The 16781-nt window shown below is 37.0% G+C and overlaps 1 protein-coding gene across 4 annotated transcripts in view; it reads right to left on the reverse strand.

Moving 5' to 3' along the window:
• Window positions 1-2679: 2679 nt before the first annotated feature.
• The window catches only part of MDFIC (MyoD family inhibitor domain containing), a 98742-nt gene continuing 84640 nt past the window's right edge, over window positions 2680-16781 (reverse strand). For 2 of the 4 annotated variants that reach the window (XM_032777459.2, XM_032777461.2), the window contains exon 5: window positions 2680-6250. In XM_032777459.2, coding sequence (XP_032633350.1) covers window positions 6003-6250 — 248 coding nt within the window. In that variant the 3' untranslated portion in view covers window positions 2680-6002. Of the gene's footprint in view, window positions 6251-14994; window positions 15095-15323; window positions 15894-16781 lie in introns of those variants that run through there. The other 2 variants (XM_032777462.2, XM_032777463.2) reach the window with 2 other exon arrangements.

Genomic DNA, 16781 nt, shown 5'->3' on the forward strand with positions numbered 1-16781 from the left:
GGATATTGCTTAGGTAAAAATATCTGACGACTGTGAACGAGGATGTGCACACACCTAGAATGGAATCGACATGACTTGAAGAATAGTGATATTTGCTAACATACATAGGCCACCTGAGGTCTAGACTTTTCAAACATTTAAGCATGTGTGCAACACCATTGATATCAAAAGGCAGAGCCTCAGCTGTATAAACGGTCATAGTTCTAGTGCTATAACAATTTACGCCAGCTGTTCCCAGAAGTCTATGCAGTAACTATCTATCTTCTGCAATGTACCTCCATTAGGTATATAACTTAGATATGCTGTCTGTTTAGTGCACATAAAGTAGCTTTTTAGTTAGGTGAAACTCAAGGATGAAGTAGCTGAGGAAGGCTGCATCGTTGGTTGAAAACAAATTGTAACAGTATTTGGCTGCTGACTACACACTTCAGAGGGTCATATAAAAAAAGATGCCCAATTATCCCGGACTATTAAGGTAACGAAATCAGTGAATGCATTCCAGAATAAAAATAAATAAAATGCTATATGTGTACTAAAAGTTATAGAAAACTATTGTGTACTATTTTGTATTTCAGTAAAGTGATAATTTTAGACTGTATGTAATGCATAGGCACAAGGGGACAAAATTAGTTTGCCTGCAGATAATATAAAAACAAAGGTAATCCTCATACTAAAAAGTCAACCCATATACAGGCTCTGATCCTGTAATCAAATCCTACATCTGCCCCTATCTTGCAGAGCGGAGATGGTACTCCTCTCAAACTGTGGTAGAAATAGTTCACCATGGCAAAAGCTGATAAGGGAGGAAAGACTATTCTCTCAGCTAGTTGTGCCAAAATCACTGTCAAAGATTTGGCGAATGCTCATGAGAAAGCTCCTAGATGAATGGGTAGATCTCTGTACAGGTAGTCAACTTCATCTTCTAGAAAGCTGAGTGCTCTGAACAAGTCCAAGTCGGTGCAGGAGAACTTTTATGGCTACTTTAAGGAAACTTTTCCATTTCCTAATGTCCAGATTGGGCCCAAATCATCCTGCTACCTTTAGAATTGGAAAGTAGTTGCAGCATACAAATACCAGAAGGCTTAGTTAGGAGGGGAGAAGGATTACTATCTACATAGTGAATCCTCATTTTTTTTGTAGGGCCCCTCAGCTCACTATTTTCTTGAGTCAAGCTAAACTCAGCTGCTTTGAAGAGTATTCCAAATGCCTGCGTCACTGTTGGTTCAGAGATAGAATTCTCTGATTTGCCTTCTCTCACTTCTAAGAAGAACACATGACGACAATTTTGACAGGGTTTTCCAAATGTCTAAAAAAGTTCTAAGCACAGGCAGAGAGCTCTTTGCCATCTTTGGGACTGAGAGAAGCAAGAAATTTCAGATTAACAGAAGTTTTGCAGAAAGTTGTAAGGTATCTGATAAGAGCTTGTAATGGATTTGCCTCAGTGTAACCATAGTGTTCGTCTCCAAACACACACACACACACACACACACACACACACACACAGTCTCTCTCTCTCTATTGTTGTGAATATTATTTGGGCATCACATAATAAAATAGTTAGACCTACAATGAAAAAGCTTTTCCCTTTAGAAATGTATTCTTTTCTTAAAAGATGGCTATTCCCTTTGAGTTTAACCATTCTTACTATAAATTACTAGCGTTAAAATACAGTTATTATACACACTGAAGTTCCTAAATGTGCATCAGGTCTCCTCTTGACTGAAGAAATTGTTCTCTAGATGTTATTGTTTGTAGCCATCTACTATTATATACGAATAGCTGGAGTAAACCTCAAGCAGCTGCTATTTGTAAAGGTTTTTATTAGTGTTTTTATATGAACAATTATTTTCTACTAGAAATTTAGCTGTTGTCCCAAATGCAAAATTTCATTCATTGCAACTAAAATATTAGTAACATTGGTGGAGAGTCTTTAGAATTATTTTTTATTTTTTAAGGCCTCATGTATACAGGAGGTTGTATCACTTTTAAAAAAATGATTTAGTAAAACCATTGTAAAAGGCCATGTGGACACTCTTCTTTCAGTTTGAGAGGCTTATTTAGCTTAACCCTGTTCCCACTCAATTTGAGCCAAACTGAAATAACCTTAGTTTAAACCACAGTAGGTGCCACATAGCCTTTCATACTGGTTTAGTTAAACTGCTTTAAAAAAAAAAGACACACCTTAAATTAAAGCGATGCTTCTTTCTTGAGTGGATGAACCCTAAGCTTTTGCAGTCTCGTGAGTCCATTAATCTTACTGCCACTTAAATAATATTGCAAACCAACTACTCCATGTTTAGTGTAGCTTTTTAGTAATTTGAAAGGGATATGTCAGTGAATATATTAAAAATACAATAATTCATCCTTAGTGTAGTCAATGGAGTTACACCAGGGATAAATTTGTCCCACTAGAGTTTAACTTACACAAAATGTATTTTAAATATATTCCATATTACGAAGTCCCAAGTTATTTCTTGGGAAATTTTAAAGTCTAAATCTGCTATGTTGTGCAAAACTGAACATAGTGATACTGGTTCACTCACATTGTGAGTCACCCAAAGATCACAAGCTGTAGCAGGAACTCTCGCATAAAGCAATGTCTGTATGCAGAAACTTCCACATGATATTAAAATGCAAAACAGTAATAAGACAGTAACATAATAACAAAGTAGTCCAAAGTTTTAAAATAAAGTTCTTTTATTTCAAAATAGTGTTTTACAATTACACAGATCCAGTTAATATAAAATACAAATAGTAACTTACCAATTTGTAAAAAACAGGGCCAGTTTGCAGAATTATAAACTATAAAACTGAAACACTGTGAATGTCCACTAGAAATTTTACAAACTTGACAAGTACTGATTTTTTATTTAAACTACATTTTCACATTGTCTAGTTTTAGTTCTGCTTGTTTTTACTACACAAGATGCTCATAAGATTGCCTACAGCGCAGACATAACAAAAAGAGAATTTTAAGAATATAAATATAAAAAAGAAGTTCTTTAAACTATTCACTAATATTCTCTGCTGCAGAAATATTACAAAAGTGCTAATATTTCTATGACAAAGAGTAGCAGAATAGATTTAAATGTTAAATCATACAGTTAAAATTTTCAGAATTAAATCTGCAATAATCTGATGATAGTTCCAAATCATTGGCAGTCTTTATATGTCCTATAACCTGCCAGTATTTCCATTTCCTAACATTTCACAAATCAAGTGGGCACAAGAGAAGTATTAAAATTAGGTATATATAAAATATCCAGATTCTGATTATATATAAATTATAAACAGAGCTCTTCTTGGTTTTGGTTGAACAATATGGGAACTATACACTTCAGAAAAAAGAATGAAAAGTATCCTACAAGCAGAAACATTTGTGTGCATAACAATCTAAGTGAACAAACAAACCTTAAACCATGAAAAAGTAGTTTGCATAGACCATAATTGTTTGCCCATCTATAGCAGCCTGTGGTATAGTAATTTATTTTCAAGAGCAATACTAAACAATTCTTAAAATTTAATATTGACTAAAAGCTTAATAATGCAGATATTCAGTTTTCCAGAAACCTATAAACCAAAATGTGACTCCTCTGGCACAAGGAGAAGACATAGGAAGCCCTTCTCCCTTGACTCACAAGCGCATTCAAAACAAGGGACAGCCATAGCTTATTTGGCTCTGCTAAGCAACATAGGGGATGAGACAGCTAATGGTCTTCAGTGGTATGTGGTCCCAGAGAACATTTCCCCAACACCACTGTGGTGACATCCACCAATGTTGTGCTGGGGGAAGGTGCAGCAAGTCCCACTGCTCACTGTGATGCCCCCAGTTTCCCCAGAGGCGTTATATCTTACAAAGGCAAAACACCTCCAGGCACTGCCACTCAGCTAGCATGCCTCTTCCCCCGTCCCAGTGTGGTTCATATTCTAAGGAGTCATAAATGAGCCCCATGGGCCTGATTCTGAGCTCAGTGATTTTATCAATTTAACTATGTAGTTTTTTAGCATAGTGTCCGTTACCATAACAGCTGAGCACTTCCTTAATGAAGTTACACCACTGGAAAATGCTGACAGTGGAGAAACATCTGGTTCACCTTAATGTGAGATCAGAATCTGGATCTATCTATGCAGCAAAAACAGATGGGAATAGCTACTGTAGTTACTGTCAAAAATGGATAAAGATACCTGCTGAATAAATCTGCATTGAACTGGAATATACCACAATCCTGGAGAGGTCAAGGCAGAAGGAAACACTTCCCTAGTTCAACAGAATTGTGAAGGATACAGCTATTTTAAGGTTATCATTTTCAGTGAGAACTCACAGTAGTAAGCACTACTAGTCAGTGTTTGCAGAACCAGGCCCTAGGTAAGAACAATGTGTTGACAGCGAATTTCACATTCCCATGCTCTTTCAGTTTGTCACATTTGTATACATTGAAAAGAACGATTTTAGGGTCAATTCACTTTAAGGAAATGTGATATTACCCATCAAGGACTGTTGTAGTGAGACCTAAATCAACTAGGACCAACAAACTACAAACAGGAAATATGGAGTCTAGATAGCAAAGTTAAACATGTGAGATCAAGATACACAGGTAGTTTACATAACAGAACAAGTGAGGCAGAGATATTGAGGGGAGAAACTAGCAGATGCTAAGGTAAATGGGCACCATTATGTCTCAACATCTGGAAATTGCGTAATCACTAGCTAAATTGGGCCAGAATCTGTTCTCAATTATACTGAGAAAATCTAGATTTACATCGTGTAAATAAGAGAAAAGTTTGGCCCATTGAATCCTATGTGTTTTTAAAAGACATTACTATAGTTCCTTCTGTTTTAAAGAGACACAGTTAGCTTAAAAGTAACTATTTCAAAATTCTTTACATACTGTTTATAAGTAACACTTAAAAGAACCAATATTTGAGAATAAGATATTTCATAAGTTTACTTTCTACACGTGATAGTACTTCCCATCTAGTTGGTTTCACTATTGTCTCCGACTGCTCATTCCCCCTATTTGTGTGGGTCTTTCCTACAGCAGAGGAAGGGGGTGAGAGAGGAGGGGGAGAAAATTAAATGAGGAAATGTGGTTGTAAAGCCACAAGAACTGGTTGGTTTAGAATCTGAAGTTATTTTTGATGATATTCCTTTAAAAAAACTCGAGTGATTTTGACTATCTAGTTCAACTGAGAAATGGTATGTTTCATGTTTACCTAGGCTTTCAAAACCTTGTTCTAAAACTGATCATTTCAAGTAACATTAATACTGAAGGGAAACAGACGTCCCATATAAAAAGTTTCTTCTGGTTTGGAAGACAGTGGGTGAAATCCTGACCCTCTTAAAGACAATGACAAAACTCTCATTGACTTAATATGCCTGGAATTTCACCTATTACCAGTATTCACCCTTATAAGCACAGGGAATCTCTCTCAAACCAATGGAATATTTCAAAAGAGAACAAACATTTCAATGTGACCACTGCACCAAGACCAATTGTAGATTCCCACTGCATATTTTAAATTCACTTTAAAATATAATAGGCCAAGGTTACTTCAAACCATAAAGTAGGTTGAAATAAACACATTTTGCTTTCAAGACCTCCTGCAGAAGTGTGTTAGGTATGGAAGACAATTCAAGCATTTAAGCATTAAAGTAGGTGAGGGGGAAATATTTAGGCTACTTTGCAGTCTTTTCTCTGGCCAAAAACTTTGCTATTTTAACCAAGAAAGGCCTGTTGTATCAGGCCTTTAAGTTGATTGCAGCCAACTGTCCCATTTGCAAAGCCAAAAGAGGGTTGGAAAGTAACTAGAATTTCACATACTAAACCATAAAACATTTTTAGAGTACAGGTTTTTTGTTTTCTCTAAAGATTCTTTAAACATAGCAAGTTAACAGTGCAAATACTAGGTTGCTGTGTGAGATTCTTACCTTATTTATCTTCAAAAGTATTTTAAAAAGCTCTCCAGTTTTTAAACAGAATAAAAAAAAAGATACAAATATTTCATGTTGGGAAACAAATCCCACAGCATTCCATACAGATTTCCAAGCAGTCTGATGATTCGCAACAAGTGTCCATTATGCCACAATCCATGTCACATGGGCAGTTACAGTCATCCCCCATTTCATCCCCACAGCAACAACAGCAGATCTCCGATGTACAGATGCCACAGGAAGCTTGTCCCAGAACAATATTACAGAGGGTGAGAAACTCACAAAACAAGCAAGCCAGGATACAGTGAACACAGCAATCTTCGGAAGTACCAATTTTGTAGTGCGCCGCATATAAAAAAAAAAAAAAAGGAAAAAAAGGACAAATCAGTATTACATTTTATGTGCAAATATGTCACATAATAATTACTAGCACTGCTTTACAATCGGCAAAGTTTCCCCTCCCCTGCAACATGAAGTTCAAATTTTGCGTCCTCCTCTTCAAGGTCACAATACAGCCAGCTTAAATCTTGGATCTCGTCTTGTACGTCTCCCTCCTTTAGTCAATTATGCTAGCCTCGATGCCAGACTGCATGTCCTTTTTCTACTCTTGATTTCACATTAGCCTCTGCATTTCTCTATCATCTCCTCATTCAAATTTGTCTTCAGACTCACTTCTTCCATGACACCCATAAATTACCAGATTATGAAAGAAATATCCAGTTATCTAAAGTGACTACTTCCTTTTGGTCCACCTTTGCATCTGTCTTCTAGATTGTAAACTCACCATATTTTATATCTGTGCCCGATGTGGTACCAACCACAGAGCTGGCATATGAACATGTTAGTTTCTTGTTGCTGGATCAGTTTGTGTGGCAAAGGTACAATACAATTTCTGTATTGTTTACTTTTACTATTCATACTATATTGGGAACCTTTGTTACTTGTAATTTATAGTTGTGTGACTAAGGACGGGAGAACTGGTGCTGGGGGAAGGAATGGAATTAAGACCCATACCTCAAACCACATTTCAAGTCAAATCAAACCCACCTATTTTGAGAATTACCTTCATGAGACATAGTTCGTAAGAGAAACAAAATCTCAAGAGACAAAATCAAAAACAGAACACTGAGACTTTATGAATTGAAAGTTGGTCACAGCTGCCTATAATTTATGCATAAATTATGTGCTTGCTTGTTTTGTTGATATTTATGGAAAAAAGTAGTTATAGCAAAGGAGATGCCATCACAGCATGAGGATCTTGCTTTCTCTGTGATATCAGGCTATTCTCAAAAACAGCCATATCAACATGCCATATATGCATCTACATTTTCAACAATGAAAAAAAAATCTGTTCTGATCCCACATTTTAAATTATTCCTCTGCACAATTCTCTTATTAGTCTTATATTTAATTAATTTTTAAAGCTAACTGGAAATTACAACTAAACTTGAACTGAAATATCCGGCTGTCATGGGCACTGGTAAGTCACACGTGGTAAATGAGAAAGTGCACTCGAGTAGTACCCCACACATTTTCAGTTGGAGAGATGGCACCCAAACAATGAATACATGGAATCACGTCAAATAATTGTCATTGATATTTTGCTATAATTCTATGATAAAGGATGGGGAAACACACAAAGATTGGAAGAAGGGCAAAGCACTGAGCAATGAGAAGAAAATTATAGTATAGAGGCATACATTTATCAGATTTTCATCAAAATCAATGCAAAGGAAACCTAGTTACATATAGTATGTTCTGAAATACTCAGCATAACCCCCTCCCCAGATATAGCTGCATATATCAGCACACAAGTTTGATTTTGTGTTCCTCATTCAGCAACAGATACTATTTGGGGAGGAGTATATTTAAATTGTGAGAGACAGGAATACTTGGAACACAAATGAAAATTTTAAAGTTGCAAGACTTTTTCCAGCAAAAGGTCACTATAGGGTAACATCTTTAAAGCTGTGGAATATTTTTTGTAAGGAACGAATGGTTTACGTGGACACAAAACAAATCTGATCAGAGTGGGTAATCAGTTTTGAAAATTAGACAGACTAAAATCTAAATTAGATTAACAATATTTATAACTCAATGGAGAAAATATAGTCCAAGTGGTTTTTCTACTGGTACACTTGTAAGTTAGTTTGTCCTTTCAAAAACATTTGATGCCAAACTGCTTAGCTATTGATAAACAGTTATTCCAAGGTGATTTTCATGCTAACCTACAAATGTAACCAGAGGCAACAGTGATGATAATACAGTGCTCAAGAATATAGTTACAATTTTAGATGCTTGCTTATAGGCCATGTCACATTTTGAAAGGCTTTATGTAAAAACTTGACCAAACTATATCTGTGAAGTCCAGATGTGGTAAAATAAATTAGCTTACTAACTTATTTATAGTAGGCAGTATCTAAACGGATGTACTAAATTTGGATGAAATCTTAAGTCAGTGTATGTACTAAAGATACATCTACACTGTAAGTAAAAGTGTGAATGTAAGCACATCCATGCTATCCTTAATTTAGCCCAACTCAGCAACCTGAGTATATACCCAGAGTTCCTGGCGGGCTTATACTGGCACAGCTAACCCATGCCAAAGCCTATATTGCCAATCACATCTTCATTTGCAGCATAGATATACCCTGAGTGATTGTGATCAAGCAAGACTTATGGGTCTTTACATACATTTAATAGCTGAGAAATTAAAATGATAAATGTATATTTTTGAAATTAAAGGCCAATCAGAATTTTTGGTAGGAAACAGCAAAGCTGCAATTCTCATGTTTAAAAAATAAATGAATGAGGTGATTTTCATTGAGCCAGCTGACACAGGAAAGTGTTGACAAGAGGATTATCAGTTGCAGTAGGCAAGAACATTGTCATCTGCATACATAAATATCTTAGGTTAGGTGCAGTACTTAAGCCAAGAAATGAATTTATATAAATAATGAATAGAAGTGGCCCAGAATAAACCCTCAAAATGCAGTAAAGCCAGAGAGCGAGCGAGAAAAACAAAACAACTTTCTCAGAAATTCCTTATCACTGTGTGGGAAGGAGAACTGGAAGAGGCAAATGAGAATAAGCTTCAGTAGGTTTTTTTTTTTTTAAAAAACAATGCTTATGTCTGTTAAAGTGGCTTCTTTATAAGAAAAAAACCCTATACCTATATCAGTGACCTTCCTCCAAAACTCACCAGATATGTGAAATGAAGCTGGGAAATATTAGCTGAGTGAAGACGACCAAAGCCACACTGATGGTGATTAATTAGCTTGTTGTCATGGAGATGTTAGATTTGTTCAAGTACAATTTCCTCTCTGATTTTTTGATGTAAAGGAACTAGAGGTAGAAGACAACAGTCACAGGAGTCTAAGGAGTGTCCACATTTGAGGAACTGGAGTTAGTTTTTACTATTCTCTACCCTCAAGACAGGCAGATAGACAAAGGTTAATAATGAAAGAAAACTGGTGTGTAGAAATCAAAATCTAATGATTTTCAGTAGACTGCAGGACATTTCACAACTGTCACACAGAGAGATAAAGGCCAAAATAAAGAAACACATGCAGTGATCTTCATCCCTGCCTCCTTTTCCATCGATGTGTAAATCAGAGACAGAAGCAGGCAGACACACAAACTCAGGATATAGCACTACATTGATATACTGGCTTTTAAAGCAAGAGGCAAAACTCACTAGAGTCTACTTTTCAATTCTCAGTGTAGTGAAAGACAGTCTGTGGAACCTGCAAAGCTTTCCATTATGTAGATATTTACTGAAGCAGACCAATTGCGTTGGTCTAAATAAAGCTACTTCACTCTTGGCTAATTATCAAAGGCCAAAGCTATCCATGTATGCTCAATTACACAAAGAAATGATGCACTATTAATTTTGGCTGATGGTTCTATTATGGGTGTCACTATGGATGTTTTTTCTTTCATCTCTTCTTCACAGGAGTGAAGCAGAAACTTATGCACATACTGTTTATTCTGATTTACGCTGCCCTGATAGCAAACTCACACTTTCTCCACTCAGAAGATATTTTGTTTCCTATGGGGTTCATTTAGCCTACATAGATTTCAGAGAATGAAAAGAAAAAAAGGCATAACATCTGTGTTACTTTCCTTATCCTTTCAGCGACCAGTGACTCATCTGTGTGATGAGCAAAAATTTTGGGCCGTGTTTCAAGGGCAAAGTTGAAACATTAATGACACTTTTTTCCCTCTGTGCTACTGATTTTAAATCTGGACTCTGAACAGCTGTTGGACTAGAAGATTATACAATATGTTGTGATGGGCAAATTATCACCACATCCACCTAACGTCAGATTTTTGGTGACTCTCAGTAGTTTCTCCAAAATCTCTACACTTTGGTTGGTGCCAAAGGTACTACAGACCTGGAGGTTATGTTGAACAGAACACACTAGTAAGGGTGGGTTTCCAGCTGTATTAATTTAGATGGAATATATGGACCAAAGGTATTAACATAACCAAGTCACTGTCCAACGTTAAACAACTTTAAATAAGGTTCAGGATTTGGTATACAGAGACCTCAGCCTGCTTAGTACCATGGCAAGCACAGTATTAGAAATCCTTTTAACCTTTTATGAAAGATACAAAAAAGGAAGGAAAAGCAGTTAAAGCATTTGAAATGTAAAGCATTGAATAAAGTTTTCATTTTAGCAACTTTCTTTGCTCCCTCTCCCTTTAGCTGGGGAGCATTTTTAGAAGGGAAAATTCTCTTGTCAGTCTCTTAAATGGCATTAAAGATAACCATACTTTTCGGCAAAAGAGAAGTTTGTAGGGATAGTTTGTAGCGAGCTGTTGTTAAAGTTTGATCTGTTTCCTAGAAGACAAAGGAAGACAAACACTTGCAAAAGGAGAGAGAAAAAACCCAGAAAGATAGAAATGCAGCTTCTGTCTCTGGTGTTATCTCCCACGTGCAACCTCACTGTTAGAAAAAAGAGAAGGATCGGAAAGAGAAGAAATAAAGTAGGGGAGGAAAAAAAGGGAGGCACAAGGAAGAGACAAGTCTCACATTCAAAGTGATATCTGGGATTTAGTCAAAGCCATTGGAGGCAGTGATGTCGCCTGGCTCCCCACTCTCTGGCCCAGTCTGGCAGGACAATTTTCAGAATCAGAATGACAAAGATTTGGGGCCCTAGAGACAGTGGAGTAGCAGCCATGATGGTGAAGCTCATTCCAATAGCCACATTTTTCCACCCAGTCTCTTTCTTTAAGGACCCACAATTTTGGTTCACTGATGTGACTCGGACACAGTTCTTGTTTACCAGGCATGATCTTAACACAGTCCTTCAGTTATATCAGTAAGACTTTTTGTTGGGACTAATTCAGTCTGTCTCGCTTTCGTAGTTTTCTCATCAATGTTTGTTGTTATAGATTATTGTGACATCTTATGAATTTACATTCACTTTTTACAGCTGAGCTCATAATTAGGGTAAATTTGTAGGCACAATTATTGCAACATCCCCTCTAAGCATGTCATAAAGACAGTATTTCTTAGCTTCTTTAAAATGGAGACTGACAGAGAAGTAGCGGAGACATTTCATGTTGTATTTTCTAATGGCAATAAGAAACCTTGAGTTTATGAGCATGTGCAACAGAACAATGTGGTGCAGAAACCACACACATGCCCGACTGTGGTACTAGCAGACGTAGCCTAGTTTTTCATCTCCAAAACTATTAAGTATCTCTGTCACTTGGCCTAGATGAACTCTCTCTTAGCAGATGGTAGAGGGTCCCTTATCTTCTTTGGAAGCCAGTTACTTAAAGGCAACAGGACACACACCACTAGTATATTGCACAGGATTCAGTCATAAAGGTAATTTCAGATTTTCCAATATCCCTTTGCAGACAGTTATGTTCCTACTCCTTTCATAAAACTCTGAAACTTTTTCCCAGACTCCAAAACCAAGTCCTTATAGATTACTTAACTAGAACATCTTGGATAAGCACAAATATTTTTGATGATATTACTTGTATGAAAGATTGTTTCCAATGGAGTTTATTTCCACTTACATAAAAAAACATAGCAGGTGCTTCAGATGAGTCAGAAGTGGAACACATTAAGCCAACTATCTGGAACATGAGTTTCATTTTATATTCCCAAAGATGAGTGAAGATTATGGAAAAAGAATAAAGTCAGCAACCTGGAGGTGGAGGGTGTCTTTTTGCAACTTTTTAAACACCTATTCTTTTCTGTTGCAGAGATAGTCTTCTTCATACTGTAATACAAAGTAGGGCTGCTGGACCTAAAACTGTATCCTAATAATCCACAGAAGCCAAAGGTTTGAACTAAAGCCACTATTCACCTCAGTGACATGCTAACTTCAACTATCTATTTCTTTATGCAGAAAAACTCTCCCTTCATTCATCCATTTTTAAAAATCGGACATTTCCTAACATAGTGTAGGCTGGAGAAACTGGGGCCCGCATTGTCACAATAGCATTACTTAATTCTTCATCTTCTAGTTTCCCATCCCACATACCAGTGACCCTTCCCCATAAACCAAGATATATTTGCCTTAAAGTTAATGGTGAAGGATTTTTGGTAAACGGTTTTCCTCTATTTTTGATCAGGGTAGAAACTGCTCTATAACAGACTGTCAGAGAGCTGGGCAACAGCAACTATACAGCACTCTGATCACTGTATCACCAATTAAATCACCCATAGTAAGCTGGGCAGGCAAAGATAGATTGGAATGGCCTGGAGAGAGTTAAAGTGCTTAAATTATCCCATTAGCCCAGAGAGTAGAAGAAACAGAAAAGAAGTAGAAAGAGGGAGGGCGGGGCAGGCAACTTTGAGAGCCAGGGCTAAGACAGATCTCAGAGGGAGAGACTTCCCTCTCCTCTCTTCTCCTCAGGCTAAATGGCTGAGGAATTATATACTATTCTATATAAGGTACTGCACAACCTTGTAAAGTTGGGGGGGGGGGGGTCGTAAATACCGCACGTGTTGTTTACTAGCAGAGAGTCTCCAAGTGGTCTGGGTGCACAGAGGAAGACAGGAGCGAAGAGAGAGCCTTGTTACATAGACCTTTTCTCTTTCACTCTCCTACCCACAAATCTAAAACAATTTCTAATGTCTCAACATCCTTTTTAAAAGTGTGGGCACCAGAACTGTACAAAGTATTTCAGTAAAGATCTCATTAATGCAATATACAGAAGAAACACCACCTCCTTCCTCTTACTCAGTATTACCCTGATCATACATCCTAGATTGCATTTACTTTCTTTTCCTCTGCACTGGACTGGGGGCTCATGTTCTGTTGGTTATGCACTACAACTGTTAAGCCCTTTTGAGATTCATTATTTGCCAAGATACTGTCCCCATCCTGTAAGTGTGACCTACATTCATTGTCCCTAGATGTATGAACTTGCTTCTGGCTGTATTAAAACGTACATTACTCAAATCAGCCCAGTTCACGAAGTGATCCAGATTGCTCTGTGGAAGTGACCTGTCCTTACCATTTTTTACTACACCTCTACCTCAATATAACGCTGTCCTCGGGAGCCAAAAAATCTTACCGCATTATAGGCGAAACCGCGTTATAGCGAACTTGATTTGATCTGCCGAAGCGCACATCCCCTCCTCCCCCCCTGGAGCGCTGCTTTACCGTGTTATATCCGAATTTGTGTTATATCAGGGTAGAGATGTACTTCATCAATGTTACTGTCTCTTGCAAACTAGCAATGATTTTGTGTTTTCCTTCATATTGTTGAAAAGAATATTGAAGAACATTGGGCCATCCAGTGGGATGCCACAACAAACACTGCTGCTGGACAACACTTCCTCATTTACAGTTACTTTTTGAGACATATCAGTTAGTCATGTGCTACACTGATTTTGAATAGTGCTGTTTTTGTAATCAGATTATTGTGTAGTACAAAGTCTTACAGAAGACTAAGAATGATGTAGTTCCTTTATGAACCAAACTTGTAATCTTATCAAAACACAATATCAAGTTCAACCAGACCTATTTTCTAAAGCCATGTCAATTGGCATTAATTATTATACCATTCTTTAATTATTTACTAATTGCACCCCGAATTAGCCTTTCCATGATTTTGCCTGGTATCAACATTAGGCTAACCAGCCTGAAGTTACCCAGGTCATTCCATTGAGCTTTTGTTAACTATTAGGACACTAGTAACTTTTTTTTCCCTCAGTCCTCTGGAACATCCCCCTGTATTTTAAGATTTCTTGGACAGAGTTCTAAAAAATCCTTGTCAGCGTCAGAGCAAATAGGCAATAAATACCATAAGCTAGTCAAGGTTCTGCAGCTCAGACAGTGCATATGCACAAAGTTACTTTTGGTAGATTTGGCAAGAGAAGGTTAACATTTAAATGTTGTACCCAACCAATACATATTTTGTAGTAGATTAATTTGCTTATAAATGATACCTTAGGCAAAACCCATACAGGTTTTAAGTGCCGTAATCTGTTTAACAGCTGTTTCCTTGAGAGATTTAAGGCCCAAATGGCTTCTTCCTCCCTCCCTCCCAATTATAATATTTATGCTCATTTAGTCTGGGAACAGAAACAACAACTAATAGCTTGAATTTTCTAGAGTAAAATTTTCACAGCAAACTATTCTAAAGCAAGCCACAGTGTTAAAAAAATTGCAAAATGTTGCTGAAAACTTTTGAAAAATTAATGCAGTTGAGGAAATCATGATCTCCTTATAGAACGTGTGTAAGCAAAAGAAATTCCGAATTTGTGGAGAACATTATTCATGGGAAATTATTCATAAACTTCTATCATTCTTCCAGATGAGGATGTGGAAGAAGTTCTTCAAAGCTCATCAATGCTTCTTAACTTGACTGAAAGAGTGTACTGTTGAATAGCAAAGATCCAAGCTAGGTTTGGACCTGGCAGTCTTAATTTCTTACTATTCTTTTTTTCTAAATGAGAGGTTCACTGCTCACAATTTAGGGAGCAAAAGACCCAAAAATGAACAAAACTCAACCAGGGCTCCCACAAAAATTATATTTAACAGCAATTTGGTTTTAAAAAAACTCTCTCAATTTGAACTATACTTTCTGAAAACTAATGGCCCCTTTATCAATTTTTTTTTTAAGAAAGTGTTCAGTATCTTAGTGGTTGCATACATGCAGCACATTGCTGCAACTGGGTAACTCCTTAAAAAAAAAAAAAAAAAAGTAACTTTAGCTACATACAAACAGCAAGGATCTAAGTTAGGGTAAAGCCTTGCAGCCTAAACTTAACTTTCCGTAATCAAAGTTTGTCAAATCATTCCTCATTTTTAGTCATATATTTTAATGTCATTTTGTTTTTAAAGGTCACAATGATTATTATAAATAGTAGTATTAGCACAACATTTTTCATCTTCCTAATACCCATTAACAATTACTCAGTATCCAAGTTAAATATTAAAGTTTGAAACAAGCATTTATTCAGGTTAGCTTCCCTTCTGCTATCTCCACCCACTTCTTTTATTTAAACTGGGTAGATATGTATAACAAATAGATTTTAAGAGATCCATTACATGACCATCTAAATGGCACAAGATCAGCCAAAGTTAAATTGCAACATGTGAAGAAAACGCACATGAAGGCTGATCTTTGCTTCTTTTGTAATACTTGACACTAACCTATCACAAACTGACCCAATAAGCTTTCATACCAAGCAGGCAGGTCACATATGATAAAAGGTTTTCATGTCTGTAATGGTAAATAAGCTCACTTACAGAACGCTGACCTTGGTCAGCTTTTTAGCTAACGATATTCACGGAGTTCAGACAACTCAAAACAAATCTCCGAAGCACTCTGCTATCTCGCAGCAAGAATCAAAAAGGGCAAAATCACAATCAAAGTGGCAGTTGAGGTCCTCAGCAGGGGTTTGCTCAAGGCCCATACAGAGAGATGAACAGAAGTCTCAGCAGGTGTTACAGGTCTCATGCAGATAGGAGGAGCAGATCTGGGGAAAGCCAAGGATAAACACTGAGCACTGTCAGAAAAGACAGGCCACAACCAAAGCAGCCCAGCAGTCTGAGACAAACAAGAGACAAGCTGAAGAGAAGCCAGCTGAGCAAAAGTAAAATAATGATAATAATAATTAAATTAAATAGAGATATGGTGTACATTTACAGAGCAATGTACAAGAGGTAACAGCATAAACCTTGTTATCTATATGAACAAACCCCTCTGCAGCTGCTGTGCAAACCACCTCGAAAATATTCAATATTCCTAAGCAAAATACTGAACTAAAATTTTAAAAATACAAATGGGCCGCATACACAGCACAGGTCTCCCTAGTTTGGGGAAAAAATATAAAAATGCAAAACATGAGAATACACATGGTAATATAAGCATTTTAAAGCTAACAAAAGTCATTTCTCTTCTTCAGGAAAATTAAAAAGCTACCTGAAACAAACAGGCATATAACCTTGCGCAACAAAAGAAAGCTTTCACGAGGGCCCAGAATATGAGCTCTTGAAACACATAATCTGATAAGGAAAATGATCCAACTTTTAAATATTGCCAGTTTAAAGTAGATAAGGATACCTCAGAATCTGCAGTATTCCCTACCTCTGTTTATCCTACTACCAATACTTAGAGCTACCAAAGCTACTGCAATTGGTAGGCCCTGATCTGTAATAGGTTAGTCTGAGCCAGCTGGCCTAGCAATGGCTCCAGAATTTTCCTCTGTCATAGGATATCATGATTGGAAGAGACTTCAGGAAGCCATCTAGTCCAAGCCCCTGCTCAAAGCAAGACCAATTCCCGGACAAATTTTTGCCCCAAGTCCCTAAATGGCCCCTTCAAGGATTGAACTCACAACTCGGGGTTTAGCAGGCCAATACGC

Source organism: Chelonoidis abingdonii, chromosome 1, assembly GCF_003597395.2.
Source record: "Chelonoidis abingdonii isolate Lonesome George chromosome 1, CheloAbing_2.0, whole genome shotgun sequence".
Classification (NCBI taxonomy): Eukaryota; Metazoa; Chordata; order Testudines; family Testudinidae; genus Chelonoidis; species Chelonoidis abingdonii.